This window comes from Centroberyx gerrardi, chromosome 2 (assembly GCF_048128805.1).
Source record: "Centroberyx gerrardi isolate f3 chromosome 2, fCenGer3.hap1.cur.20231027, whole genome shotgun sequence".
Lineage (NCBI taxonomy): Eukaryota > Metazoa > Chordata > Actinopteri > Beryciformes > Berycidae > Centroberyx > Centroberyx gerrardi.
The window spans coordinates 34,378,202-34,405,647 of record NC_135998.1 but is presented as its reverse complement, the minus strand read 5'-3'; the positions used below and the strand labels follow the sequence as shown (position 1 = coordinate 34,405,647).

The 27,446-nt window shown below is 43.4% G+C and overlaps 1 protein-coding gene across 1 annotated transcript in view; it reads left to right on the top strand.

Moving 5' to 3' along the window:
• tnksa (tankyrase, TRF1-interacting ankyrin-related ADP-ribose polymerase a) overlaps nucleotides 1-27,446 on the top strand; it is a 113,154-nt gene that overhangs the window by 24,867 nt on the left and 60,841 nt on the right. Inside the window, exons 5-6 of the mRNA XM_078288391.1 lie at nucleotides 13,119-13,155; nucleotides 18,716-18,791. Of these exons, the coding sequence (XP_078144517.1) occupies nucleotides 13,119-13,155; nucleotides 18,716-18,791 (113 nt within the window). The remainder of the gene's footprint in view (nucleotides 1-13,118; nucleotides 13,156-18,715; nucleotides 18,792-27,446) is intronic.

Below are 27,446 nucleotides of genomic sequence, written 5' to 3'. Positions count from 1 at the left end.
GGTTTTTGCACGGTATCCCTTTCCTCTTGTCATAACCGTAACTGGTACTAATCTAATTTTTTCCCTGCCACAGACAGTAAGTTTTTCATCCCTTGGAATCAATTAGGGCCTGTGTCCACCCTGCGCCTCTTTTCAAGCTAGCAGCGCTCAACAGACGCTTTGGGAAATGTTCGTCCCAGCTCCTGCTGTTGCTGTGTGACTGTTCAAATAAAAAAAAAAAAAACCTGTTTCAAACATGGTGTACTTTCGCTCAAATTTTTCTTCTTCCCTTTAAAACTCTCTCCGGCTGCCATACTGGGTGTTAAAGACGCTCGGCTCTCAGCGCTGTCAGCAGGCGCTTCCGCTCCATTGTAAATAAGAAGAAAAAGAAACCGTTGCTTTGAAGAGAGGTCCTTGGTGGGCAGGCGGCTTTAACATGGCAGAAAATTAGCTGGTGCACTCGCACAAGAACCGGCAGAAAATGATGAGAGATTTGGAGAGCGAGCGGAGGGGGGTGGGAAGAAAGTCGAGGAGTGAATGGGGAAGAGAGAGAGAGAGAGAGAGAGAGGTTGGAAGGGAAAAGGGGAGGAAGTGGAAAGACGGGAAGGGAAAGAAAGCGGAGAGAGAAAGCGAATGCAGGGATATGAAAGTAAAGGAGGAAGGGGAAGTAAGAGAGAGAGAGAGAGAGAGTACAGGGGGAGGGGGACAGACAGATACAGCATGTAACCCCCGACAGAGAGACGGACCGGTGTGACATCAAAAGATGAGGAGGAAGAAGGGATGAGAGCGGAGTCCAGATCGGTGTGTGTGTGTGTGTGTGTGTGCGTGTGTGTGTGTGTGTGTGTGTGTGTGTGTGTGTGTGTGTGTGTGTGAGAGCAGCCTAATCATGATGACAGAGAACTGCTGTAGCTTCGCCCCCCCGAAGGCTTAGAGCCGCTAATGCAATAGGAGGAAAGGCAGACTTACACCTGTGAGCACATAAGAGGATTGTGTGTGTGTGTGTGTGTGTGTGTGTGAGTGTGTGTGTGTGTGCCTGTGCATTTCCCTTCTGTGTTTGTGTGTGTGTGTGTGTGTGTGTGTGTGTATTCCTGTGTGTGCAAGGCCAAGCATGCAGCCGTCTTCCCTTATCAGGTGACATGCTCATTGATTACCATGACGACTGCTTTTCGATTGGTCCCCAGTGATGAATGAGCCTCAGCTGTAAATACCTTAGCCTTGTGCACACACACACACACACACACACCCACACCCACACCCACACACACACACACTTTGGGATCACTACATGATTGTGTATTGCTGTCTTCCTAACTAAGGAACAACAAAATGACCTAGCAAGAACAGAGAAAGGGAGACAAAACACTGTGTGTGTGTGTGTGTGTGTGTGCGTGTGTGTGTGTGCGTGTGTGTGTGTGTGTGTGTGTGTGATGATGCACTCCCAAGGTTCCCTCAGCCCATTTGGGCCATTTTCCCTCAGCTGAAATTGCCTAGTTTTCCACATGGCTGCTCAGCTCCACGGCACTGTGTGTGTTAGTGAGGGAGAGTCGAGTCTCCGCAAGACTAGACTGACAGAATTTGGTTAATGAACTCAAAAAAACAACAAAAAAAAACAGGAAGAAGTACAGTAAAGCCTCACTAATCTAAACGTCGTGGGTAGGGAAGTCTATCAGGAAAGTGAAATGTTGGGATGAGGAAATAAACAGTGAAGTCCCGTCAGAACAAGGATCAAACACACAGTGAGGTCTGATTTGTATTGAAAAGACTTTAATCACATGTATCAATAAGGAAATATAAAATAGTCCCCGCAATGAATGGAATAATCTATATTAAACCTGTATTGCTTGATGTTTATATCCAAAGCATCATACAGTAACATGAGTGATAATTTACAGTGATTTTACAGAGGGACAATGAAGAGTTCATTTCTAAAACGCCAAGCTGTGTATCCATTTTGAAACCAAAACAAAAAAAAACATTGCCTAATGCTCACCATGCAATATCTTTTTTTTGTGTGATATTTTTATTGGAAACTTTCAGGAGCTACACAACAATACAGTACAAAACATACAAAATAAACACAAAATACAGATCACAATAGTACCAATGCACATAAACAGAACATATACCACACACATATAACAAGAAAACAAAACAAAAAAACAGAAAAAGTAAAGAACAGTATATAGAGATGATTATGGCTGTGGATGAACATTATTAGTGCTGTCTAGTGTCCGTACAATATCTCTAAAATCTAATATCATGAGATTATTCTTTATTAGTAATTGAGAAATACAAAGTGAATACATGACTTCAAACTGCTCTCCATTTTCTGTCTCACACTTCAAGAATACTAGGAACTAGGGCTGAACAATTGATCGGAATTTTATCGAAATCGCAATATGGCCTACTGCAATTTTCAAATCGCAGGAGGCGCAATATTTGTTAAAGGCGAAATGTGTGTCAAAATACCATTTTAAATTAAATATTGTCGTGCTGCAGAGATGTCCTGCCTACACATCATATTCTACAGACTTAAGAAAACGTCTTTGTTTGGTACAGATCCCCGCAAAAATCACACCATAATCATTTTAATACATTTCTCAATGAAAATGAGAACAATGACGTAAAAATTATCATTCCCTCTAATATCGCAAATCATATCGCAATTGCAATATCAGTCAAAATAATCGCAATTAGATATTTTTTCAAAATCGTTCAGCCCTACTAGGAACACTATTCCAAAAGACTATATATCTATTTTGGAATGAAATAGCTATAAAATATAGAGAATCCAGTCTGTAAAAACATTTGCGTTTTGTCACACAGGGATTGAAGTTACAGCCTATCCTTTAAAACTTTAATAATAGCAACTTTAATTTGGTGCCATCAGTCATTTTGTAGAGCAGAGTGAGTGTCACTTTTCTCAAATGGTGCGTACCGTATTTCCTCTAATAGTGGCCTGTAGTCAATTAAAAGCCGGGTCTCCGATAATGGCCGGGGCCGTGGTCGACACGAACAAATAAAGGCCGGCCTCAAATACAGGCCGGGGGAAAAAACAAAGAAAACAAGACTAGGTCAAAACCAGTATATGGCTGCACCGTGTCCGTCTCCTCTCTCCGCCGCTGCCTCTCCACTGCGCCCACGGCCCGCATCGATCCTCCCGATCCAAGCCCCGGACCCCCGCCGAAATCTCGGCCGGATCACCGGGAACACATCGGCGCCCAGGTTCAGTTAGCTTCAGTTAGCTTCAGCTTACATGCAAACAACGGTGGATACCGGTAAACTCCTGGTGCCTGTTTGTAACTGTAGTTTGTAGTAACGTACAAGTGCCACAAGACGGCTCGGCCGGCGGAAGTCTCTGGAACATGCCATCGTCGATTACCGTAATTATCGTAATGCATTGCAGTAACAAAAAAACGTCTACCTAACGAACCCCAACAGAAGCAGATCAGAAAACAAGGAGGCTTCGTACTAAAATATGAGCAAATATACTTATCAAACAGAGGGAATTAGAAATAAAGGCCTGTCTCTAATATAAGCCTGCTTCCAATAAAGGCCTGGTACCCTCTGCAGTTGAGGTAAATAAAGGCCCGGGCCAATATTAGAGGATTTACGGTATCTCATGTTGGATGAAAACCCTTTGTGTGTTTTCATATTCCATCCAGTTATCAGTCACTTTATTAGTCACTCGTTCTGGTTTGGTTTGGTTCGCTCGTCCCGGGACGTTGTGTGACTCCTGTTTGCGAGTCTCGCCCTGTGCAGACACATTATGAGCTGATCTTTTCCATGTTAATCTGTCTGCAGACAACTCTGCTGTGTTTGTTTTTTTCAGCCTCGCTCCCTGCTTTGTATTTGTTTAGTGAACAGTGAAGAGAATCCATGCCGTCGTGTTGAGGCTTCTTCAGGCATGCTAACTAGCTTCCTGATACCATCATGAATTAGCATTTGTTTTTGCTTCGTTATCCAGGAAAACTCTTTAATGCCCACAGGGGAGCGGTGGAAGTCTTACAGAGGGGAGGAGGGAGGGGAGGAGGGGAGAGGTGGGGAGAGGAGAGGAAGAGGAGTGGAGGAGAGGAGGGGAGGGAAGGAGAGGAGTGGAGAGAGGAGGGGAGAGGAGGAGGAGGGGAGGAGGGGAGAGGTGGGGAGAGGAGAGGAAGAGGAGAGGACGAGAGGAGGGGAGGGGAGGAGAGAGGAGAGGAGAGGAGAGAGGAGGGGTGGAGAGAGGAGAGGAGAGGACGAGAGGAGGGGAGAGGAGGGGAGGAGAGGAGGAGGAGAGGGGAGAGGAGGGGAGGAGGAGAGGGGAGAGGAGGGGAGGAGAGGAGAGGAGGAGGAGAGGGCAGAGGAGAGGAGGGGAGGAGGAGAGGGGAGAGGAGGGGTGGAGAGAGGAGAGGAGAGGACAAGAGGAGGGGAGGAGGAGAGAGGAGAGGAGGAGAAGAGGGGAGAGGAGAGGAGGGGTGGAGAGAGGAGGGGAGAGGAGAGGAAAGGAGAGGAGGGGAGAGGAGAGGAGGGGTGGAGAGAGGAGGGGTGGAGAGAGGAGGGGAGAGGAGGGGAGGAGGGGAGAGGACGAGACTAGAGGAGAGGAGAGGAGGGGAGAGGAGAGGAGAGAGGAGGGGTGGAGAGAGGAGAGGAGAGGACGAGAGGAGAGGGAGAGAGGAGGGGAGGAGGAGAGAGGAGGGGAGAGGAGAGGAGAGGAGGGGTGAGGAGAGGAGAGGACGAGAGGAGAGGAGAAGAGGAGAGGAGAGGAGGGGTGGAGAGAGGAGAGGAGAGGAGGAGAGGAGAAGAGGAGAGGAGAGGAGGGGTGGAGAGAGGAGAGGAGAGGACGAGAGGAGAGGAGAAGAGGAGAGGAGAGGAGGGGTGGAGAGAGGAGAGGAGAGGACGAGAGGAGAGGAGAAGAGGAGAGGAGAGGAGGAGAGGAGGGCTGCTGGATGTTTTCTTCTCTTCCTTGCCAGAGGAAGAGAACAGAACCTCCTTCCACCCCACAACATCTCCAGCCAAAGTGCCGCTGAGCAAGGCAGTTGACCCACAGCTGCTCTTTGGCTGGTAATGCATAATAATAATAGTAATAATAATAATAATAAACTTTATTTCTAGAGCACTTTTCTTAACACAAGTAACAAAGTGCTTTACAGGAATAAAACAAATGGCAATAATGATAGAGTGAGAATAAAAAGAAACAGCGCAATTTAAAAGAGCAGAGTAGGAAGGGGAAGAGGAAGGAAAGCTATAAAACCTTAGAGGCTGTTATAAACCAGCATGCTATAAGAGAGATTTAATGCAGCACAGATAAGATAAATAAATTAAACAATAAAAATGGAATAAAAAATAAAAAGAAACAACACAATTTAAAAGAACACAGGACAGAGAAGGTTGACAAAGGAGAGGCAATAAAATCTAAAACACGATTATGTCATCACGCCTCACAGGTGATTAAAGAGTCGGCAGAGAGGCTTTTTTAGACAAGTGTGTTTTTTAAAAGCGATTTAAAGGAGTAGTTCACCCAAAAATGAAAATTCTGTCATCATCTACTCACCCTCATGCCAGTTGAAACACAGGTGAAGTTTGTCCATATAACACACAGGGAGGCTGCCAGCACAACTCCATAGCAGCCTTCTCCAAAACAACTGAAGTCAGTGGGGACCAGTTCTTCAGAGCTCCAAAAAGACCTGCAGTATATTTACACCATAATTTAGTGCAAATCTTAACTACAGCTGATTGATTTGCAACAAATAATGGTGTATAGGTCTTTCTATTCACAGTGTGATTGTTTGGCTGTTTTTGTTTTGGATCTCTAAAGAACCGGTCCCCATTGACTTCAGTTGTTTTGGAGAAGGCTGCTACCAAGTTGTGCTGGCAGCCTCCCTGTGTGTTATATGGACTAACAAATTTCACCTGTGTTTCATTTGGCATGAGGGTGAGTAGATGATGACAGAATTTTCATTTTTGGGTGAACTATTCCTTTAAAAGACGAAGCGAAGGCCCGACCGCCTTTAGTCACCAGGGCTGAACGATAGTGACAAAAAATGTAATTGTGACTATTTGACAGAATATTGCAGCAATTGCGATTTAAACTGCGATTCATATTGTCGTAACTTTTTTTTAGAACTGTAAGACTGGTTAAAGAAAAGTGATTTTGTAATAGGATTCACTGATCTGGTCTGATGAAAGGTTTTGATTCCTGGACCACAGATCACCTGCAGCTCTAAACCTCCTTGTTCACAAATCCAGTTTGGACCAAACTCTCTCTGTTAAGCAAATAATTGCAGCCTCTGCGAGTTGGAAATTGGAAAGTTCATATTGTGATTTTGATTTTTTTTTTTTTATTAATTGTTCAGCTCTAGTCGGGACCGGGCCACCTGAGCGCCTCAGGCTGTGTGGAGACTGTGGCAAGTCTTCCCCAGGTGAATGTAGGTTAAAACAGTGATGCTTAACCTTTTTCATATTTAATTTAGTCCACATTATGGCTGCGGACCCCCTTTGGTGAGAATTTGTCTCTTGGACCCAAATCTGAGAATATTTTTATTGTCAGATATGATTTTGTCCAGAACTCCATGACTGTCTGTATTGCAGGTAGAGAGATAACAGAGACACTATGATCAAAACTGTCATTCTTCTACATTCTCTAATTGCCTTAACTTCTTGTAAATGAAATAATGGTGAAGTTTAATAATTCATCTATTTGCTGGGGACCCCCTGGAACCCCCTCAAGGACCCCCGGCGGTCCCCGGACCCCACGTTGAGAACCACCGGGTTAAAAGACAAAAACAACTGAAATGTAACCGGGGGAGCGTTTGGAGTCGAGCTGATCGGAGCCTCCCTTCCCTCCTGCGAGGCGAGGGATTTTGTCAGATGTTCCAGGTCTTAGTGAAATAGGTTTTCAGAGATCCAGAATCCTGCTGGCGGGGCGCCGGCCGTCACGCCTGGGCGCCGTTATTACTCTGTATGGATCAAGAGCGGGACTTCCCTTTTTTCTCTTTTAAAGTGCTTTGTAACTTCGCAAGCAAAAACTGCTTTCCAAATAGAGTTGTTGTGGTGGTTCTTCTTCTTCTCCTTTATTATTATTATTATTTTAGTTATTATTATTAATGTTGATGTTTATTGTTATTGGTAGTTTTCAGGATTTTGAGCTTTTTTTTTTTATAAACCCCCTTCCATTCTTCTTTCCTGCTGTCTGCTCATTTTTCACATTTCCATTTTCTCCTGTCCGGACCAAAGCTCTGTTAGACGGGCAGTTTGCCAAACAACAATGGCCGACACTTTGTTTCCATAATACATCAAAGTTCTTCATCGAAGCCCATAGTGTCATCTACTTTTATCCTGTCACTGATCTGTCACAGGAAAATAATCTGTATCCCCTAACTGTTGTTGCCTGTTTCTAACCACCTTAAAGCCTCATGGGAAACAATTCCTCCTTGAGGCAGGAAGCATATTGTAAGCCCCGCCCTCCTCCGCCTCAGCTGGTCAAGTTCCCGCCCCGCCACCTGTCAGTCATCTTGATGATGTCATCAAAGCCTCCGCAGCCGGTCTGGCGCTGATGTTCACCTGATGCGTTTCTGAACGTTTCGCTTCGCTCTTCTTTCTTTTCTTCCTGCTTTCCTCCATTGTTGTTGTTGTTGTTGTTGTTGTTGCTGTGACGTCCTGTTCTGCGGCCGCTAGCCTCACCTTGATAGCCACATTCAGCCACTGGCCACGCCCACAGTAAAGCGTTTACACCCCAAAACGTTCCAACATCATTGACAAGCCAATTTCAAGGAAACGGGGGGGTTTTGGGCATGAAAACACTGGATGACATACTGATAATGTACAGTATGTATGTATGATAATAAAAATAAATAAATAAATAAATAAAAAGTACAATATCTGTTTGAGAAAAGTCTGCATTGACAGAAACACACAGACTCTTATGAGGTTTACAAAACTTAGCAAAGTGAAAGAGGGTAAGGTGGAAAAAAAATACAATTCAATCGGAGCGGTTCTTTTTGCTGCAGTGTTTGAAGCAATTACTCACACAGTGTTAGTGGTGAGTGTGTGTGTGTGTGTGTGTGTGTGTGTGAAGAACAAATGAACACACTCTTTTGTAATTTCCTATTTATTTCCTCCCGTTACTCCCGGCCTCAGTCCGTAGAGTGTGACCTCGCTGCGGCGGTAAGAAGATCGCTCAACTCCTGACTCACAGCCCGCTGTTTTATAACGCCGGATAAACCGCTTCCACGATAAATTATATTTGATTTAAACACACACACGCACGCGCACACACACACACACACACACACACACACACACGCACACACAGAAAAGACAAGCGGACAGCTGGGCAGCGAGGCGACTCATGGTCCAGTCAGCATCAGTCAGCATCATCTGTGTTCGTACAGCCACTTAGTACACACACACACACACACGCACACACACACACACACACACACACACACACACACACAGAGTACACCGAGTCCTTGCTGCATGGTCATGTGTATATATAGAGGACTGTGACTGTATCAGTTTGACATTGACTTGTACTCACCTGTGCACGACACTGGAATCACACTCATGCACGCACATGCACGTGCACACACATGCACACGCATGCACACACACACACACACACGCTTGCACAGGAATACACACTTTCAAGCATACAACATTTGGAATTCAAACAGTGGTAGCCGGTGTCTATTCCACTCAGCCAAGGGAGTGGCATAGAGACACACACACACACACACACACACACAGGCATATACACACACACACACACATAGGCATACACACACACACACACACACACACACACACACATCATCATTCTGGAGGCAGCTAGCCTGTCCTGAGCTTTAACCTGTCCTTGTCTCTTCTTTTAGCGTCAGCAGGATTGTCGACAGTATACACACACACACACACACACACACACACACGCACATGGTCAGATTCAGATGAGTTCATACAAGCTTGGCCTTTGCCACTGTTTTGTGTCTAGAAGCATCGAAACAAATATCTCTTTCCAGCAGTTGGATGGATATTCTCGTGTTAATATTTTACACTTGAAGCTTTTGGCTGATCCAGAGTCAGTCACAGTGAGAGAGTCGGGGGCTCGGTGCCTTGCTCAGGGACACGTCAGCAGGGTGTAAGGCTGTTTATGGACGCATTAGCAGGGCTGTAAGTCAAGTCCACCTTAGTTGAGTCCAAGTCAATTCCAAGACCAGATCCAGCTGAGTTTGAGTTGAACCATTTTCATTTTCGGTGTTTAGTTGAAGCTCTTTTCCTGAGTTACTTACAGTGAGTAGTGATGGGACGATGCGTTGAAATTCAATATACCGCAATATAAAAATGTGACAAAGCGTATCGTGGGTCAGGAACATGAATGGTGATATCAGCTCTGTGTTATTCTGCTGTAGTAATCACTAATGAGACGCTTGACCATCACAGTTTCACAAGCTCTCCATCCAAATTATCCAATTATTATATTATTGTCACTTTGTAAAGACATTTTCAAGTTGTTTATGTTCTAGTTCGCCAATGCCATGGCTAGAAAGATTTGTGGCTCAGAAATAAAAATAATTGTGTACATAACTTAAACAGATCGTCCGTCACTAACAGTGAGTGTGACAGGAGAGGAAGTTTCCTAGATCACCAACATCACAACCAATAGTAAAGACTTTCTTATCCAGACTGACTTACAGTCATTCAGCTGGTAGAGCTTCAATGTTTTCGTGTCCGAGTCAATTCCAAGATCAGGTCCAGTCGAGTTCGAGTCGAGACCGGGTCTTAATGGGGCCGAGACCAAGTCGAGACTGAGACCAGAGCGAATCAAGACCGAAGTAGACACTATAAACAGTGTCTTTCCATGTACAGTATATTAGTGTGAGACTTATAATAGGTTAGCTGGTAGAGCTTCAGTGTCTTTGCGTCCAGGTCAACTCCAAGACCAGGTCCAGTCGAGTTTGTGTCGAGACCAAGCAAAGACCGAGACCAGAGCAAATAAAGTCCTACTCTAAACGGCGTGCATGTCTCTCCAAATGTCAAAATAATGCTTAAGGAGTTTCTTAAGGATAAAAAGAGATGTAGATCTCTCTGCAGGATCTTCAACATCCAACTAATCGATACATAGAAGTTTGAGGCTCATTACATACTGCACACAGGTGTAATCCCTTCAACTGCTTCAAATACTGCAGAGAAGATAAAGATGGACCAGGTGGAGGAAAAACCTGTCCTTTAAAATGTTTAGATGGACAGGAAAAGGTCGAGTCAACATCCAGTAGTGACTGAGAACAAAAGTCAAAATAGAAACGAAAAAGAAAAGTCTGCAGATCGGACTGAAGTGCCACAGCTTACAGTTTTACTTTAACAGTTTACAGTAAGTCAGTAGTAGGACTGGTTCCAGACTCCTGAACCTGGTCCCTCCACTCTTCAGATTCAGAGAGTCTGGTGTTTCCCTCGTCGGCGGCTTGTTCTCGCTCAGAGAAACAATCGAGCCAATCGGAGCCTTTGTGGGCGGGGCTAAAGTTTGAACCGTTGGTGCGATGGTCTGAATATCAGGAAGAGGAAATGTATTGCGACTCAGATTGATGTAGAAAAAAAGTGAGTTGTTGTTCAAATGGAAAAACAACAGCAGCCATTTTTCATTTGTAAATGTTACATTTGAATAAGAGATGTAAGGAAAATTGTCCGATAAATTGGCAATCTTGCTGCTCAGGGTTCATGCTGTGTCTCCCACATACACACACATGTGAGAGTGTTGGAGAACATGTTCGTGTGTGTGTGTATGTGGCAGTGTCATAGCCATTTGTTATACGTCACCAATGTGTCAATGTAATCACAGTTATCATCTACAAGGACACACACACACACACACACACACACACACACACACACACATCAACACACACACTAATATACTTGCACACACATACATGAAGATGAAATTGTTTTACATTAACATATATACTACATGCACACACACACAAACTGGCCTACTCTTGCACACACACACACACACACACACACACAAACTGGCCTACTCTTGCACACACACACACACACACACACACACACACACACAAACTGGCCTACTCTTGCACACACACACACACACACACACACACACACACACACGCATGCACAGAGTAATCCATGGCATCCATAAACAATTCTCTGGGGTTCTGCCTCCTGTCTATCTCTGCCCTGTCACTCTGTCAGTCAAATTGATGAACTGTGTGTGTGTGTGTGTGTGTGTGTGTGTGTGTGTGTGTGTGTGTGTGGTCGAGTTGCCTTTGATCCTGCCCTAACAGTTGTGTGTGCTGTTGCCTCCAGAATCCATCTCAGCTCATTTCCCACAGTCTCTGCATATGTTTGATTTTAGTGTTTCTGGCACAAAGGAAATGACTGACGGCAGTGATGCTCTGAAGATTTTTTCATTAATTTTTTTTTAATTTAACCTTTATTTAACCAGGAAAGAACAACATTGTTATTTGCAAAGACAGCCTGGCAGGAGGCAAAACGATGGGGAACTGGGGGAAGGGGAGGAGAAAAGAAGAAAATAATATAGTATAATAATATAATCTAGATAAGTGGTTCTCAACGTGGGGTCCGGGGACCACCAGGGGTCCTTGAGGGGGTTCCAGGGGGTCCCCAGCAAATCGATGAATTATTAAACTTCAGCATTATTTCATTTACAAGATGTTAAGATAATTAGAGAATGTAGAAGAATTATTATTTTGATCATAGTTTCTCTGTTATCTCTCTACCTGCAATACAGATAGTCAGGGAATTCTGGACAAAATCATATCTGACAATAAAAATATTCTCAGATTTGGGTTTGAGAGACAGAATCTCATTAAATGGGGGTCCGTGGCTTTAATGTGGACTAAATTAGGCGGTCCTCGATATGAAAAAGGTTGAGAAGCACTGATCTAGATAAATGTGTGAACCTGTGGATGTCCGGTGTGTAAAAGGCTTCAGTCAAAACGACTTGAAACAAAACTACAGCATCTAATTTAGTTCTCTCTGTTGCTATTTATCTCTCCTTCTCTCTTTGTATCCTACTCTCTCTCTCTCTCTCTCTCTCTCTCTCTCTCTCTCTCTCGCCTCCCTAACACCAATTATACTGTGTCAAATCCATGCGTGTCAGTTTCCAGATCCCTAATCATCCTTTTCTCTTTCATCTACAAATCCTTTGTTCCTCCCTCCTCCCCCTTTCCCTTCTCCGTAACCTTTCTTCTCGCCCCCCCCCTTCACCTCCCCCCCACCCCCCCCCGCTCACCTCCCCCCCCACCCCGTCTGCTCCATGTACACACTTCTCCTTCTCCTCTTTTCCATTTATCTGTATCGCGTTTGCATTTACCTCGTCTCTTCGTCTTTCTTTGATTTTTGATTTTTTTTTTTTCGTTTTCTCATTTCCTACTCTCTCTCTCCCACTGTCTTATTTCCCTGGCACATATAGGGGTGGGGGGTGGGGGGGGGGTAGGTGAGGGGGTGTTGTGACTGTAGTGGAGGGGGGGTGGGGGTGGAGGGGGGCGGGGCCAGGAGAGAGAGGTAGGGAAGGAGGGAGGGAGGGAGGAAGGGGGAGGGGTTTGTTTATGATTTCAGTGTTTCTGTTGTGTTTCTGGCGGTAGCTGCGGCTCCTGAGCCCACGGGAGGAAAAAAAACAAAAAAAAAACAGGGAAGAGAGAGAGAGAGACGGAGAAAGGGATGACGGGTAGCGAGAGAGGACGGTTAGCAAAATGAGAGACAACGGAAAGAGAGAGAGAGAGAGGCGGAGAAGAGGGATGGATGGACGGATAGAGGCAGAGCGTGTGTCAGTCTGCCGCTCGTCGCCTAAACAATGAATGCGCTGTGGTCGCTGCCGGCAGCGCATCGTCACGGCAACCGGAGCCAGAGGGGTGCGCACTGAACGAGAGAGAGAGAGAGAGGGAAAGAAAGGAAGAGAGAAAGAGAGAGAGAGAGACGGTATCTTCTATGAGAAAGAGATAGACGCTGCCAGTGTGTGTGTGTGTGGTTGTTCTCTTCTCTCTGCTTCATCTTGTGTGTGGGTGTGTGTGTGTGTGTGTGTTTGGCGACTGTGGCGGTGTGTGGTTGGTGTGTGTGTGTGTGTGTGTGTGTGTGTGCTGGCGGCCAGTCCTCTGACACCATGATCTTCTGTAACCATCTAGGTGAATACAAGAAGGATGAGCTGCTGGAGGCGGCGAGGTGAGTACCACACTCTTTTCTTCTTCTTCTCTTTTATCTTTTCTTCTTCTTCTCTTTTCTTTTGTTCTCTGCTCTTCTCTGCCCTTTTCTTGCCTTTTCTGCTTGTTTTCTACTTTGTGACGCTTCTCTCTCCTCCTCTTCTTTCCTAGTTTCCTCTCCTTTCTTGTTTCCTTGCCTCCTCTCCTCTCCTTTCCTGTTTCCTCTCCTCTCTTGTGTCCTTGCTTCCTCTCCTCTCTCCTTTCTATCCGTTCCCTCTTTGGCTCTTTTCCTCTTTTGTTTGAATTCCATCATTTGTCGCTGCCTTCAATTTTCTGGCCACTTTGCATTTTCCCTGGCATTTCTGCATCTTTCTCTCTGCCTGTCAAACTGTCTATCTCTTCTTTTACCTGTCTTTCCCCTCCATCATCTATATGCCCCCCCCCCCACCACACACACACACACACACACACACACACACACACACACACACACACACACACACACACAGACAGGTGTTTCATATCCAGAAAGCTTAGTTCCAGGGATACTGATGCATTTTGAAGGCATGTTATTGTTCTAGGCAGCGCACGTGGGCCATGTGTGTGTGTGCGTGCATGCGTCTGTGTGTGTGTGCGTGCATGCGTCTGTGTGTGTGTGTGTGTGTGTGTTTGCGTTGCTGTGTTTCTCATGTGGAAATGGGATAGCTTTCGTTTGTGGATGTGTGTGGGTGGCTGAGCGCTCGATGTCTCATTCCCTCAACAGCCTCTCTCTCTCTCTCTCTCTCTCTCTCTCTCTCTCTCTCTCTCTCTCTCTCTCTCTCTCTCTCTCTCTCTCTCTCTCTCTCTCTTACTCACTCACACACACACACACACACACACAGAAGGAAGCAGCTGGCCCAGCGTAGCAGCACCCCTGTGTATTGCAGGGTTACAGGCTGTGGTTTGAACTGTGAACTCGGTGTGTTTCCCTCACAGCTGAGCCGCTGACTGACTTCTCATCACCGCTGTCATTTCTCACATAGATTTGTTTTTTTTTGTTGTTTTTTCACCTTTTTGTTGGGGGGGGGGGGGGGTCAAATAGCTCCTGTTCATGTCTTATGGGATATTGTTGTTTCTCTGCTTTATTTTTTTCCTTGTGGTCCTGATAGCATCCCTGCACAGAAAGTAGAGCACAGCCTAGTAGTGAAGAAAGAGAAGAAGAAGAAGAACAGACCGAGCTGAAAAAATATAGTGCCAGATAGGAAAATGTCCGGTGGCGATGCAGCTGAATCAGATCGGGGTTTAGAGTTAAAATTCATTCACCTGTTTGAAATCGGTCTCCAGTTTTTGAGCTATTAAAGGTTTTTTACTTTAAAAATAAAATCCCTCATAATACATAACTTACACCTGGGTAAAAAACAAACAGACATCAATTCAAACATCAGAGACCATATTGATATGTATATCCATATATGATCTCCAATGTTTGAACTGCTAAAAGATTTATTTTCCTTATTATTTATTTAAAAGTAAATAGAGTTTACATCCTGTTCCTGTAGATACACACACACACACACACACACACACACACAGCTGAGGCCAAGCAGGAGAAACCCATCCAGAGATTCCCATTCAAACCACACATCTATTTTTATATTGTCATTAAGCCAATCCAAATCTAAATATCTGCTTCAACTAATAACTTTGTGAAGCTAAAAGGCGTAAAGAGAGAGAGACTGATAATGAGTTAGCTGTAACCCGCAACTACCCAGAAGGCCGTTGTGTATCAGTGACCTCATAACGCCAGTAACATGCATCCTTGGTGAGAGGGCTGCTTTGAGACGAAGCATAAGCACTGAAGATCCAATCACCCAAAACCAAATCTGCAGGTGGTCAGAGTTAACAATAAGGTGTGAATGAGATGTGTCTCTAATCGATTTATAGCAGCTACATACATGGAAACAAACTTAAGTACATCCAACCAGGAAGTGCACCAGGTCAGAGATCAACAAGGGGCAAACATGGGAAAATTCATCAAAATGATAATTAGGCGTAGTCATTGTTTTTTGCTTTACACCCTGTTCACATTTTATTGGCTGAGTTATGAAATATGCAGGCGTGAATGCGACTGCTGTCCCTCATAGGCCACCGTAGGTGGTTTGTCGGAGTCTTTGACCCGGCGATTCTTCTTTCCAGTGCATTCTGGGAGAGAAAACGGAGCTGTTTTTGATCAGAAAACAACCGAGCACGCAGCCTGAAGCAGTAGAAACATGTGGTGCATTAGGATTTAAAATAAATCAAATCTTAGTAGTACAAACTGAGTGTTTATTTGCCAATATGTAATGTAAATGTATTATTTCAGAGTTCTGTAAAATTGTCACCCAAAAAGACCCCTAAAAATCAGAAGAAGGGGGAAAAAATCTGATAAAAAGTTAATTTCTTCCCCTGAAAAGTCATCAAGTCAAACAGGGGCAGCAGCTCTGATAGTAATGTTCCTGTCAAAAATGGATTGTCAGGATACTTATGGATGAGGAACAAACAATACAAAGTTTTTACTGTCAGTTTTTGGGACCTAAATATGACTTAATAGTTACTCACTTACTAGAGCAAGTGACTATCGTAGAAAATGAGGGAGGGAAGGAGAAATCCGATTTCACTTTGTATACTGGAGACACATTTTAATGTCAGGTGTGAATTTAACCCAGCTAAGTGATATTTAGATAATCAAGTTAGATGAGTTTTCTTCTAATGGAAGGTCGGACAGAATGGAGGAGACAGAGTCAGCTGTTTATTCAATCTGCAGGTTGGGAAACAAGGAACTCAAAATCTGGATTATTACTTTTATAGTGCTGAATATTGATGATTATGTTAGAATATAATAAAGCTATTGGTCAAAAAGTAGAAGGTCATATGAACAAGACTGAACAGCCAATGATATTATAGTTGCAGCACTATAAGGAGATGTGTAATAAGAGGTGAGCTGCTTTATAAATTATTATTTTGTCAGTTTTTCTATGAGATTTGGGCGTCGGCACATTCCAGACTCAGTTCAGTGAGAAACACACAAGATGTTACTGTACAGTTTCATCTGATTTAGGCACTTCAGGTCTAAATAAGGGTCTAAGGTCACATACAGGAATGTTTCTTAGTATAGGAACTTTTCCATTTCGTCCTCAACAAATCAAACAGTCAGTATTTGAGGGAGTCTGTGATCTTTGACAGTTCAGATTTGTGAACATGAACATGGTGATTTTAGTCAGGAGATGTAAGACTGACTTTTTGGGACTTTTTCCCACCGTACCCCGGTGATTTTACAGAGATATGAGCTCATTTCTTGAACCATATCTTCTGCTGCTGCGACGAAATGACATTAAATTACATGTTTTTTAGCTGATTCTCACATTCAGAGCGCCGCAAAGTGAGCTCTGTACAATAGAATATGCTTCAAATCAGGTCAGAGCAAAGCACACTGACATCACATGTAGGTAAATGTGATCCCTGTGATCTTAAAATTAGGGTGGTGTGGTCTTTTTGTTTTTGTTTTTTTTTTTTACTTTGGAAGAGAAATGTATCAGAGCAGAGGAGGAAGACATCAGAGAGGGGGGGGATGAGACGGGCGGGTGGAGGGATTGCAGAATTTATTTATTTTTTTCAACCTCAAAATATTCAAAAGGAAATAAAGCTCATTAGGATGTAAAAAAAAAAAAAAAGCTCCGAGAAATATTTTGGAGTCTGTAAAGTCAGTCACGGATTACAGCATCAGCTCTCCTATTTCATATCTCATGTTTTAATATTCATACAGTTCAAGTTCAAAAGTGTTGACTGAGCCACTGTGGCCGAGATCAAATGGATAAAACGGGCAGCGGTGGAAAAAGTCCTCAAATCCTTTACTTCAGTAAAAGTAGCAACACCATGATGGAAAAATACTAAAAGTAGAAGGTCTGCATTCAAAGTTTACTTAAGTATGAAAGTATGAAAAGTAAAAGTCGTCACTCTGTCAGAGAGTTAAATTATTGAAGCATGAACCTGTCAGAAGTATTTTAATGTTGTCGGTCTAACTGCTCCATATACTGTTGGGGAGTTTAAACTCTAACAATGCAACATATTTTATGAGCTTATCATATGTTTTGCGTGTAAAACCTTATTCTGCAAAGTAACTAGTAACTCTAGCCGGCAGATAAATGTAGTGGAGGAAAAAGAACAAGATTTCCCTCTGAGATGTAGTGGAGGAAAAGTAGAAAGTCTCACAGGATGGAAATACTCAGTAAAGTGTCAGAACCTCAAAACTGGACTGAAGTGCAGAACTTGAGTAAATCCACCACCTTCCACCTCTGAAAATGGGTGATTTTTTTTTTTTTTGTGTGGATTTTCCCTTTAACTCCTGACACAAATTAAATGAAATGACTTGTCCTGTTTTTTTTTCACCTCAAAGTAGCTTTTTCAAACTTCGATTATTATTAGTTTTCTTTATGTTTTTGTCTTTTTATTCGATTCATATCATCCTCAATTGATTACATGCTAAGCTGAGATGCCCATGTATCCATTCGACGGACTAGCACACACACACACACACACACACACCTACACACACACACACACACCATGGCCCCGGCCCCTAGCTAAACCTTGAGATGTTGTTTGCATCCAAATGAAGGATCTCTTGTTTTAGGGTGCCGGCGGAAGGAGATGGGGAGAGGAGTTGAAAGAAAGAAAGGAAAGAAAGAAAGAAAGAGGAAAAGAGGAGGTGATGAGGGGAAATAAACAGAGAGAAAGGGGAGAGAAAAGAGGAAGAAACCAGAGGTGGAGGGCTTTAACGAGAGGAGAGACGGAGTCGAAACGAAGGGAGAGGAAGGGGGTGGAGAGCAAGAAGGAGGAGATAATGGAGGTTGGAGAGGAAAATAGATGCAGAAAGAGTGAGAAGTTGAATGAGGGGAGAGACGGATTTGGCCGGATGGACGGAGAGAAAGAGATAAAGATGGAGAGAGGAGTGGAAAGAGGAGGAGAGGGGCCCCCCTCTGGAAAATAAAAGGAGAGAGGAGGGAACACAGTGAAGGGGAAGAATAAATCCTTTTCTCTCCATCTGACAGCTTCTTCCTTTACGCCTGTCATCGGGGCGATGCTCTGATTGGCCGCTGCCTCGGCAACACTTCCTGGTGGCCGTCCAATGCCGGGGCAGCAGGCCCGCGAACCAGGAAGCGCTGTTCAACAAAACATAAACAAGAAATCCTTCAGTTGGACTCAAAGAATCAAACTGTCTTTCTTTTACTTTAGGTTTTTGGTTTAGTTGTTGTAGTCAGGTTTAATCACCCCTCCCCCACACACACACGCACATACACACACACACACACACACACACACTCTCCACCCCCCCGCCCCCCCAAAAAAACTCTTCTCGTCTGTTTTAGCAGATGAGATTTCTCTTTTCTGTCTCTTTTTCCCTTCAATCTCTCTCTTCTTATCTCATTCTCCCTCATTTTCTCCCCCATCCTCTCCTGCTGAGTAATGGTGTTAATCCTGTGCATGGTGGATGTTGTCTGTCTTCTGTGTGTGTGTGTGTGTCGTGTGTTGTGTGTGTGTGTGTGTGTGTGTGTGTGTGTTTGCAGGAGTGGAAATGAGGAGAAGCTAATGGCCTTGCTCACTCCGCTCAACGTCAACTGCCACGCTAGCGACGGCCGCAAGGTAAGAGCAAAGCACGCTCACACAAATAGACGCACACACACACACACACACACACACACTCATGAACACAGTAATGCAGTAATAACAGTCATCACAGGAGGTTTTCCTTAGGAGTCATTTGGGTTACAAATCCATCCAACTGGTGCTTTTTTGCTGTGGGGACGCTCCACCAAGTTAAAAATGTTAATTTTCTTATTTTCACTGTTGAGTTCTGTGTTCATCATCCACCAAGATCTGAGCGCTCCTAACATTCAGTAACTGTAATAAAATGGAGCTTTTGGCTGCTGCCTTTTCTGTAGTGAAACTATAGAAAGAAGAGAGGGAGAGAGAGAGGGGGGGGAGAGAGAGAGGAGGGGAGAGAGAGAGAGAGAGAGGGAGAGATAGAGGGAGAGAGAGGGAGAGGGAGAGAGAGGGAGAGATAGAGGGAGAGGGAGAGAGAGGGGGAGAGAGGGGGAGAGAGAGGGAGAGGGAGAGAGAGAGAGAGCTAGAGAGAGAGAGGCGAGAGAGAGGGAGAGAGAGAGAGAGAGAGAGAGAGAGAGGGGGGAGACAGAGGGAGAGAGAGGGGGGGAGAGAGAGAGAGAGAGAGAGAGAGAGAGAGCTAGAGAGAGAGAGGGGAGAGAGAGGGAGAGAGAGAGAGAGAGAGAGAGAGAGAGAGAGGGGGGAGACAGAGGGAGAGAGAGGGGGGGAGAGAGAGGGAGAGAGAGAGAGAGAGAGCTAGAGAGAGAGGGAGAGAGAGAGAGAGAGGGAGACGGGGAGAGAGAGGGAGAGAGGGAGAGAGCGGCGTGTTGAGGTCGACTTCTGATTGGATGTCCCACTCTGACGTGTGAAAGTCGTTTTTTTAATCCGCAGCAAAACTGAGAAATCAGCTGATCGGCTTCAGATTCTCGCAGATTCGTGTCGTTTTTTACACCAACAATGACTGAAAAAAATGTTTAATGAGAAATTGCATATTTTAGTTGGCTATCCCTTTAAATCAAAACATGCTCTTATTGGCAGCTGGTTACATTAATAAAGTCCGTTAACATGAATAGATGGAGAGGAGAACTGACTCTCATGCTGAACAATATCAGCGCTTGACAACCTGCAGAAAGAGAGAGAGACCAGCAGGATGTGAGGCTTCACTGCGGTGAATGTTCAAGTGAATTTTAACAATAAAGAATAGCTTGAACAGAAGAATCTATGAAGCTGGAGATTCTCTTTATAAAGCGGATGTGTATTCGCATTTGTTAGAAGAAATATGTGTTTGAGTTTTCCTGCAGAGGTTCAGATGTAATGTTAGTGTTTGTGCAGCTCACTCAGGTTAATTAACAGCTGCCCAAGTTTGTTTTAGAGTCATTTTGGGTGTTGTGATGCATGAAGCTGGTGTTCAAATCTGGTGTTTTTGGTCAATTCAAAAAAAAAAAACCAAGATGCAGCCACTCTGATCCACTGTGTCTGTCTGTGTCTGTTCTCTTCAATTCATTTCCACTGACAGCCGTCTGTTGTCAGACAGACTGATGACGCTCCGTCAGTCAGATTTCCATTTTGATGGACAGAAAGTTCAACCAGCTGAACTTTTTTCTGGACGGACAGATTCGTCACCGTCTGTTCAGCCAATCAGAGGCGTTCCTCCTACGTTTGTTTTGGGGAAAAGCAGCAGCGAGGAGAGAGAGAGACAGCCGTGTAACGCTGCAGCTTTCCAGCTCAGTTTCTGATTGAATTCATACTGCAGAGTCTGTTTCTTCTTGTTTTCTGTCAAGCAGCTCCGTTATGAGCAAAGCTTCCTGTTCCTCTGCCTCGCCGCCATGTTGACGCTCAGAACAAACCAACACACACAAATAGAATGACCATAATTCATAGCTCCTATTGGTCGCCTACATGCAGAGGCGGGGGCTCGAGTCGCAGTTTTAATAGCTTGAGACTTGACTTGATGCATGAAGAGGAGACTTGACTTGACTTGGGTTCTGGTGACTTGGGACTTGACTCTGACTTGTACTTTGATGACTTGAAAAGGTTTCTAAAGTCTTGACTTGAGATCTTGTGTTTGTGTAAATGACTTAGATTGAAAGTGATGAGATTTGTTCCAGCGGACGACTGAATTTAAATTCTGTTTTCTGAATTTGTATGGAATGATTGAATTTATTGAAGTTGAAACTGATTATAGAAATCAAACTCATGATGCTCTTACCAAGTTTTTATCCTATTAAAACCATATTGCATTGAAAAGTCCTAGATATTTAGTTTTCTTTAAGATATTAAATTGATACTGGACTCTTGATTTGTTCTGACTTGACTTGCTGTTCTACATTTAGACTTGAGACTTGACATTAATGACATGGACTTGACTTGGTAATCTACATTTAGACTTGGGACTTGACTTGAGACTTGTGCCTCAAGACTTGAGACTGACTTGGGACTCGAGCAAAGTTGACTTGGTCACACCTCTACCTACCTGACATGTAGAGGAGGTAACACATTTGTAATTAAAGCAGTGATGATTGGTTGATTAGTTGGGAGTTTAACAGTCAGCTGACGTCACCGTGAGACTTCAGGACCTGAAAAAACACACACTGGGCTTTAGGGCTGAAAGATATTGACAAAATATCTTAATTGTGATTATTTGCCAGAATATTGCGATTTAAACTGATTCATGTTATCACACGTTTTTCTTGTCATACACATTTTTAGAACTTTAAAATTGTTTAAAGAAAAGTGAAACTAGATGTTTTGATTCCTGGACCACAGATCAACTGCAGCTCTAAAACTCCTTGTTCACAAATCCAGTTTGGACCAAACTCTCTCTGAAGAAATTAATTGCAGCCTCTGAGATTTGAAAATTGGAAAGATCATATTGTGATTTCGATTTTTTTTTCAAATGAATTGTTCAGCTCTACTGGGCTTGCTAAATGAAATGTCACTAACACCAAAATAAATTGCCGAACGGAGCGAGACGCTGTACTGATATATCATGTTCACATTAATAGAAATCATTTTGTGACCTTAAAATCCACCCCGCGCGTCCCGCAGGAGTCCTGAGCCCCAGGTTGAGACCCCCCCCGCTTCACACACAGCGGTGTTGTTACTGATGAGTCTCTGGGACGGGAACCGGCCTGCTGTCTGGTGTTAGTTTTAATGGAAGTGGTCCCTGCAGGCCGCCGTGTCGCCGCCTGCCAAGCCCACAGGAACACACACAGCTGCTCCGCTGCAAAAATAGGGTTTGGGTCTCCCTCGGGGTCTTCTGAGTGTTTCAAGCGGTCCGTAGAGATATGACGAACTGGTGATTTCTTTTTCTATTTTTTTTTGAGGGAGAGTCTGCAGTCGGCTCGTTTTTTAATAACTTAATTCTTTATTTCGTGGGGAAGCAGATAGGGAGACACAGGAGAGAAATTGTCTGTCAGGATGTGATTCAACACGGTATTAACGGGGAATTAACCGCTCGACTGTCTCCACACACACACACACACACACACACACACACACAGGACCGCCTGATGGTGTTTTACCTGTTAGTTACGGCAGCAGTGGAGTCAGTTCACTCATGCCTTTGGGTTTTCCTCTGGCTGAACGTCACGTCTTCATCAGACTTGTACCGATATATTAGTGTTCCGATATACACTACTACTACTAAGTCTTTATTTTTACTATTTTCCACATTTTAGAATAATAGTAAAGACATCAAAACTATGAAATAACACAAATGGAATTATGCAGCGACCAAAAAAGTGTTAAACAAATCCAAACTATCTTATATTTTAGATTCTTTAAAGTAGCCGCCCTTTGCCTTTGGAAAGAAATTCATACATAGGATCAACTTCACTATTTATATTTGTCTAAGAAACTCATTTCAAGCGTTTAAGCAGAAGCCTTTAGATCAACACAGTGCAGTACAGTAATACTTTTGGTTGCATTTTACCACATTAGCAAAGAACGAACAAAATATTTTCCCCCCCGCTGCTCTCTTCCTCTCTCTGTCCTCCATCTTCCACTCCTTCGTTGTTGAGTTTTTTTTTTACCATACTGGTTGTTTTATTTTTCCTCGCTGCAGTGGCTTGTGTGGGGTCAACCTCTTCTTCTCCTGCTGGCTGTGTGATGACAACAGTTTCTGTACTCAGTTGTTTTCTGATCAACAACCGCCCAAAACACACCGCGACGTTCCCCTGGTCAGCGGCTCCCCCCACAAATTATCTACGGTGGCCCATGGGGGACAGTAGCTACATTCCCTTATTAATGTTTTGACAGTTCAACGACAAAACTGTGGAAAAATAGGAACTCCTAATTTTTTTTAATTCATGGGCATTTTATGAACTTTGAAGTGGATTTTTGCCCGAAGCCCCTGTTCATTTTTTTCTGACCCTGCCACAGATATTGAGCGGTAGAGAAACTCCGGTCATGGGTGTGTGGAGGCAAATTATCAAGCAGGTCGTTTCATCTAAGCCAGTGGTTCTCAACGTGGGGTCCGGGGACCACCGGGGGTCCTTGAGGGGGCTCCAGGAGGTCCCCAGCAAATTGATAAATTATTAAACCTCACCATTATTTAATTTAGAAGAAGTTAACACAATTAGAGAATGTAGAAGAATGACTGTTTTGATCATAGTTTCTCTGTTATCTCTCTACAATACAGACAGTCATGGGATTCTGGACAAAATCATATCTAACAATAAAAATATTCTCAGATTTGGGTCCGAGAGACAAAATGTCATCAAATGGGGCTCCGTGGCCCTAATGTGGACTAAATTAGGGGTCCTTGATATGAAAAAGGTTGAGAATCACTGATCTAAGCAATCTGATTGGTCAAAGACATTTTTCAACTGTGCTAATAATCCCCAGAAAACACAGCAAGCTGTGATGTATTGGTTGCTATGCCAACTCTTGCGATAACCAGGGAGCTGCTGTAGTGATCAGAGTAAATTTTTAATCTTACGTGGCTGAAGGACGCTTCACACTCAGTACTCTCACTCTGGTCGCTGTCATGTGAACGGCGTGACGGCCTTGAGGAGTCTATTCTCTCTCTATTATGATAATGGTGCTTCAGCGCTGTCGATGACACTCGTGCGCAGCTCGTGCCGCCACATCACCGCCGCTCCCGTCATTTGGTAAAGGGGGCGTTACTGCTGGATCAGCCCAGGTGAAGCCCCCGGGGGAAACCTTCTCATCTGCCCACACACAAGCTGCTGGCGACGCAGAGAACGAATGCAAGAGAACAGAAACGCTGAAATTTGAAGGTCCATAACTCGATGGTCCCATATGGAGAGAGACCGGACTCACTGTTATTGACAAATGTGTGTATAACGATCCATAAACGATCCATAAATACGAGACACAAACAAATAATCTCTCGACTTGTGTCTTGTCAATTGTCATTTAAATGGATGCATATTTGTGAGTACGTGTTTTTCCCTTTTGCACAAATATCTCATACTTTTGTATAGGAAAAACAAAATATATACACTACCAGTCACAAGTCTGGACCCACCTGACTGAATGCACTGTGTTTCTCATTCTCTCTCTCCATTTAAATCTAAAGGCTTCTGCTTAAATGCTTGAAATGTGTTTCTTAGACAAATATAAACAGTGAAGTCGATCCTATGTATGAATTTCTTTCCAAAGCCTTTGCCTTTCCATCAAGGCAAAGGGCGGCTGCTTTAAAGAATCTAAAATATAAGATAGTTTTGATTTGTTTAACACTTTTTTTGGTCGCTGCATGATCCCATTTGTGTTATTTCATTCGTTTTGATGTCTTTACTGTTATTCTAAAATGTGGAGGTTTCCAATTTCCATATGTATTTTTTTGGAATAAGCATTCTGATATATAGATACTGCACAGTCTGTATTTAAAATGCTCTCAGTGGGTTGAATTGAAAGCAGTCATGCTCAGTCGATAGAATATATTTTCCACGCTGGTGCAGTTTTGTCCTCATCGTGGCTCTGGGGGTGATTTAAGGCTGTGAGGGCAGATTTGCATTCTCACCGCTAACACAGATTATTACATGAATCTGCTTCATGAGTGTAGATGTTAGGGAGAATTAAGGGACGACAACAACAACTCGCTGCTCTCCATCTTCTCTCCATCCTGCCTTCCTCTTCAGCAGTAGTCGGGAATTGTTCATTTTCGATGAACTCGACTTCACTGCCTGGTCCACATTTCACTTTCTTTCTTTCTTTATTAGGATTAGCAGCAGCATAAGCATTGGCTATTCTTCCTGGGGTCCGCCACACATACAGTCATACACACTTATACACACTATAACCACATAAACACAACAAACAAAACAGCTCATCTCATTGAATTAACAATCAAGTACATACGGAAGAGAAACAATAGTGTCATCCTTTCAACAGACATTAAGCCAAGCACAAAAATTATAAATCAATCACAATTCCTCAAGAATTAATAGCAAACTTGTAAATCCTTGTCTGAATGACCTTCTTAAATTATATATTTATCCATCCTGCGCTTTCACACATGTAATTCCAAGAAAATAGGGTATTAAAATACATTTCTCATTCTCTGCCAAGGGGATTTCACTGACCCTGCAGTACAACATCCACACATTACAGCTGATGAATATGTTAGATTGTTTTTCGGGTGAGGATGGAGGCAGATTGTGTGACACACACACACACACACACAAACACACACACAAACGTGCAGGGCTGCAATATCTCCAGGATAACACACACAAACAGACCAAAGTAAATGAATGCATACCCAGCCAAGGTCCTTACAGACGAATGGATGGTTACGTTTACATGCATTTGTTGGTCAAAGTATTTATGAAGATCTAATATTTCCTTACATTGTATTTTCTTAAACCGTCATTTTTGTCGTTGACGTCACTGACTAGGCGCCTGTTGCAATCTTGATATTTCTGACCAGTGTTGAGTGAAGGAAAAAGATGGAGCACATATTATTTCTATGGCTCTAAATCAAAACACATTTTTTTTGGTCAAATAATGTGAAGATTTAGTATATTTTACACTGTATTTTATGTCACTGACTATTGTGGAATAAGTAATATTTGCGATCAAGAGGCATTGGGGGCTGGTCATGTGACGTCACTAATAATAATTTTATTGTCATGACACCCTGAAGAAGGCATAATGCCCGAAACATGTTGCTGATGTAAAATAAATATTTTCATATGGAGAGAAGTGTGCAACCTTCTTATAATAATTACCTCTTCTACGTTTACATGCACACAATAATCTGGCTGTTATTAATAGTCTAAGGCAACGTTTACACGGTTCTATAAAGTGACGACTCCCATAATAATCTGGTTTATGAGATGTGGTTATCGAGTGTTGTGTTGACTGACAGAACAACACCAGCTACACATTCGTAACTTGACTACACTCAAAGTGATAATCCGCGCGACTCTTCTTGTTGTTCTTGGTTTTTGCGACAGCTTTTGCTCGTTGCGTTGGTGTTTTACACAACATGCAGACGAAGACCGAGGCTGATGAAGCAACAGCAGAACCTAAAAGAACCTAAAAAGAAAAACAGCCGCGTCTGCACCGCTCCTCATCCTGGAGTGTTTTTCATCTTTGACAAGGCTGCTCACTTCAGTTTTTCCTTTAGTTTCCTCCTTCTGTTTCTTTTTCCTTGGATTTTCTGTTGATGCAGTTTGAGTGCAAGTTGAGTTGTAGCGGTCGTGATAGACAGCAGCAAAACAGACATTTATTTATATTAATATGTGGTGGATAACTACTTTATAGAGATGCGACTAAGGTGTACACATGTTCAGACTGGTCTCTATTAATGCCAGTAAAATCTCCACATGTGTTGCTGCAGTTGCACTTTCTCCAGCTAACAGCATATTAACACTAACACTGACATAATAAGAGTATAGTTGCATGAGTCCCACCTTACTGCCATTATTGTCTTAATTGCATTACAGTCACATTTTTTGTGTGCATGTAAACATGATCAGCCAATGCAAGGGAACTGATACACACACACACACACACACACACACACACACACAGCTGTCATGGAGAGGATGCACATATGAACTTGTATAATTTCATCTGCCCCTTTATCCTCTATTACTTCTGTAGTTTTAATGCAGCTTACCTGATTTTTGAACTTGATTTTTCCGATTTTTGAACTCTTGAAATATGTAAAGTGTCCTTGAGTTTGAGAAAGGCGCTCTTAAATCAAATTTATTATTATTATTACTTAGAAAACACACACATACACACACAGACACACACACACTCATGCACAGCTGTATTATCTAGAGGATGCACATATGAACATGTATCAGTTAGAAGACAAACACGTGCACACACAGATCTGTATCATGTGGAGGACGTGCACACATGAATGCACACATGAGCCTGTATCAGGAGACACACACACACACACACACACACACACACACACACACCGGGCCGTACCATGGAGGATCATAGTGGCTTCCCTGAGGAGATGATGACACTGATGATAATCAGAGACACAACGGAGCGAGGCAGAGGCATGATGATGATTTCCCTCCAATCAGACAAGAGCTTCCACATCCTTCTTAAGTCTCTCTCTCTCTCTCTCTCTCTCTCTCTCTCCATCTCTCTCCATCTCTATCTCTCTCTCTCTCCATCTCTCTCCATCTCTCTCTCTCTCTCTCCATCTCTCTCTATCTCTATCTCTCTCTCTCTCTCTATCTCTCTCCATCTCTC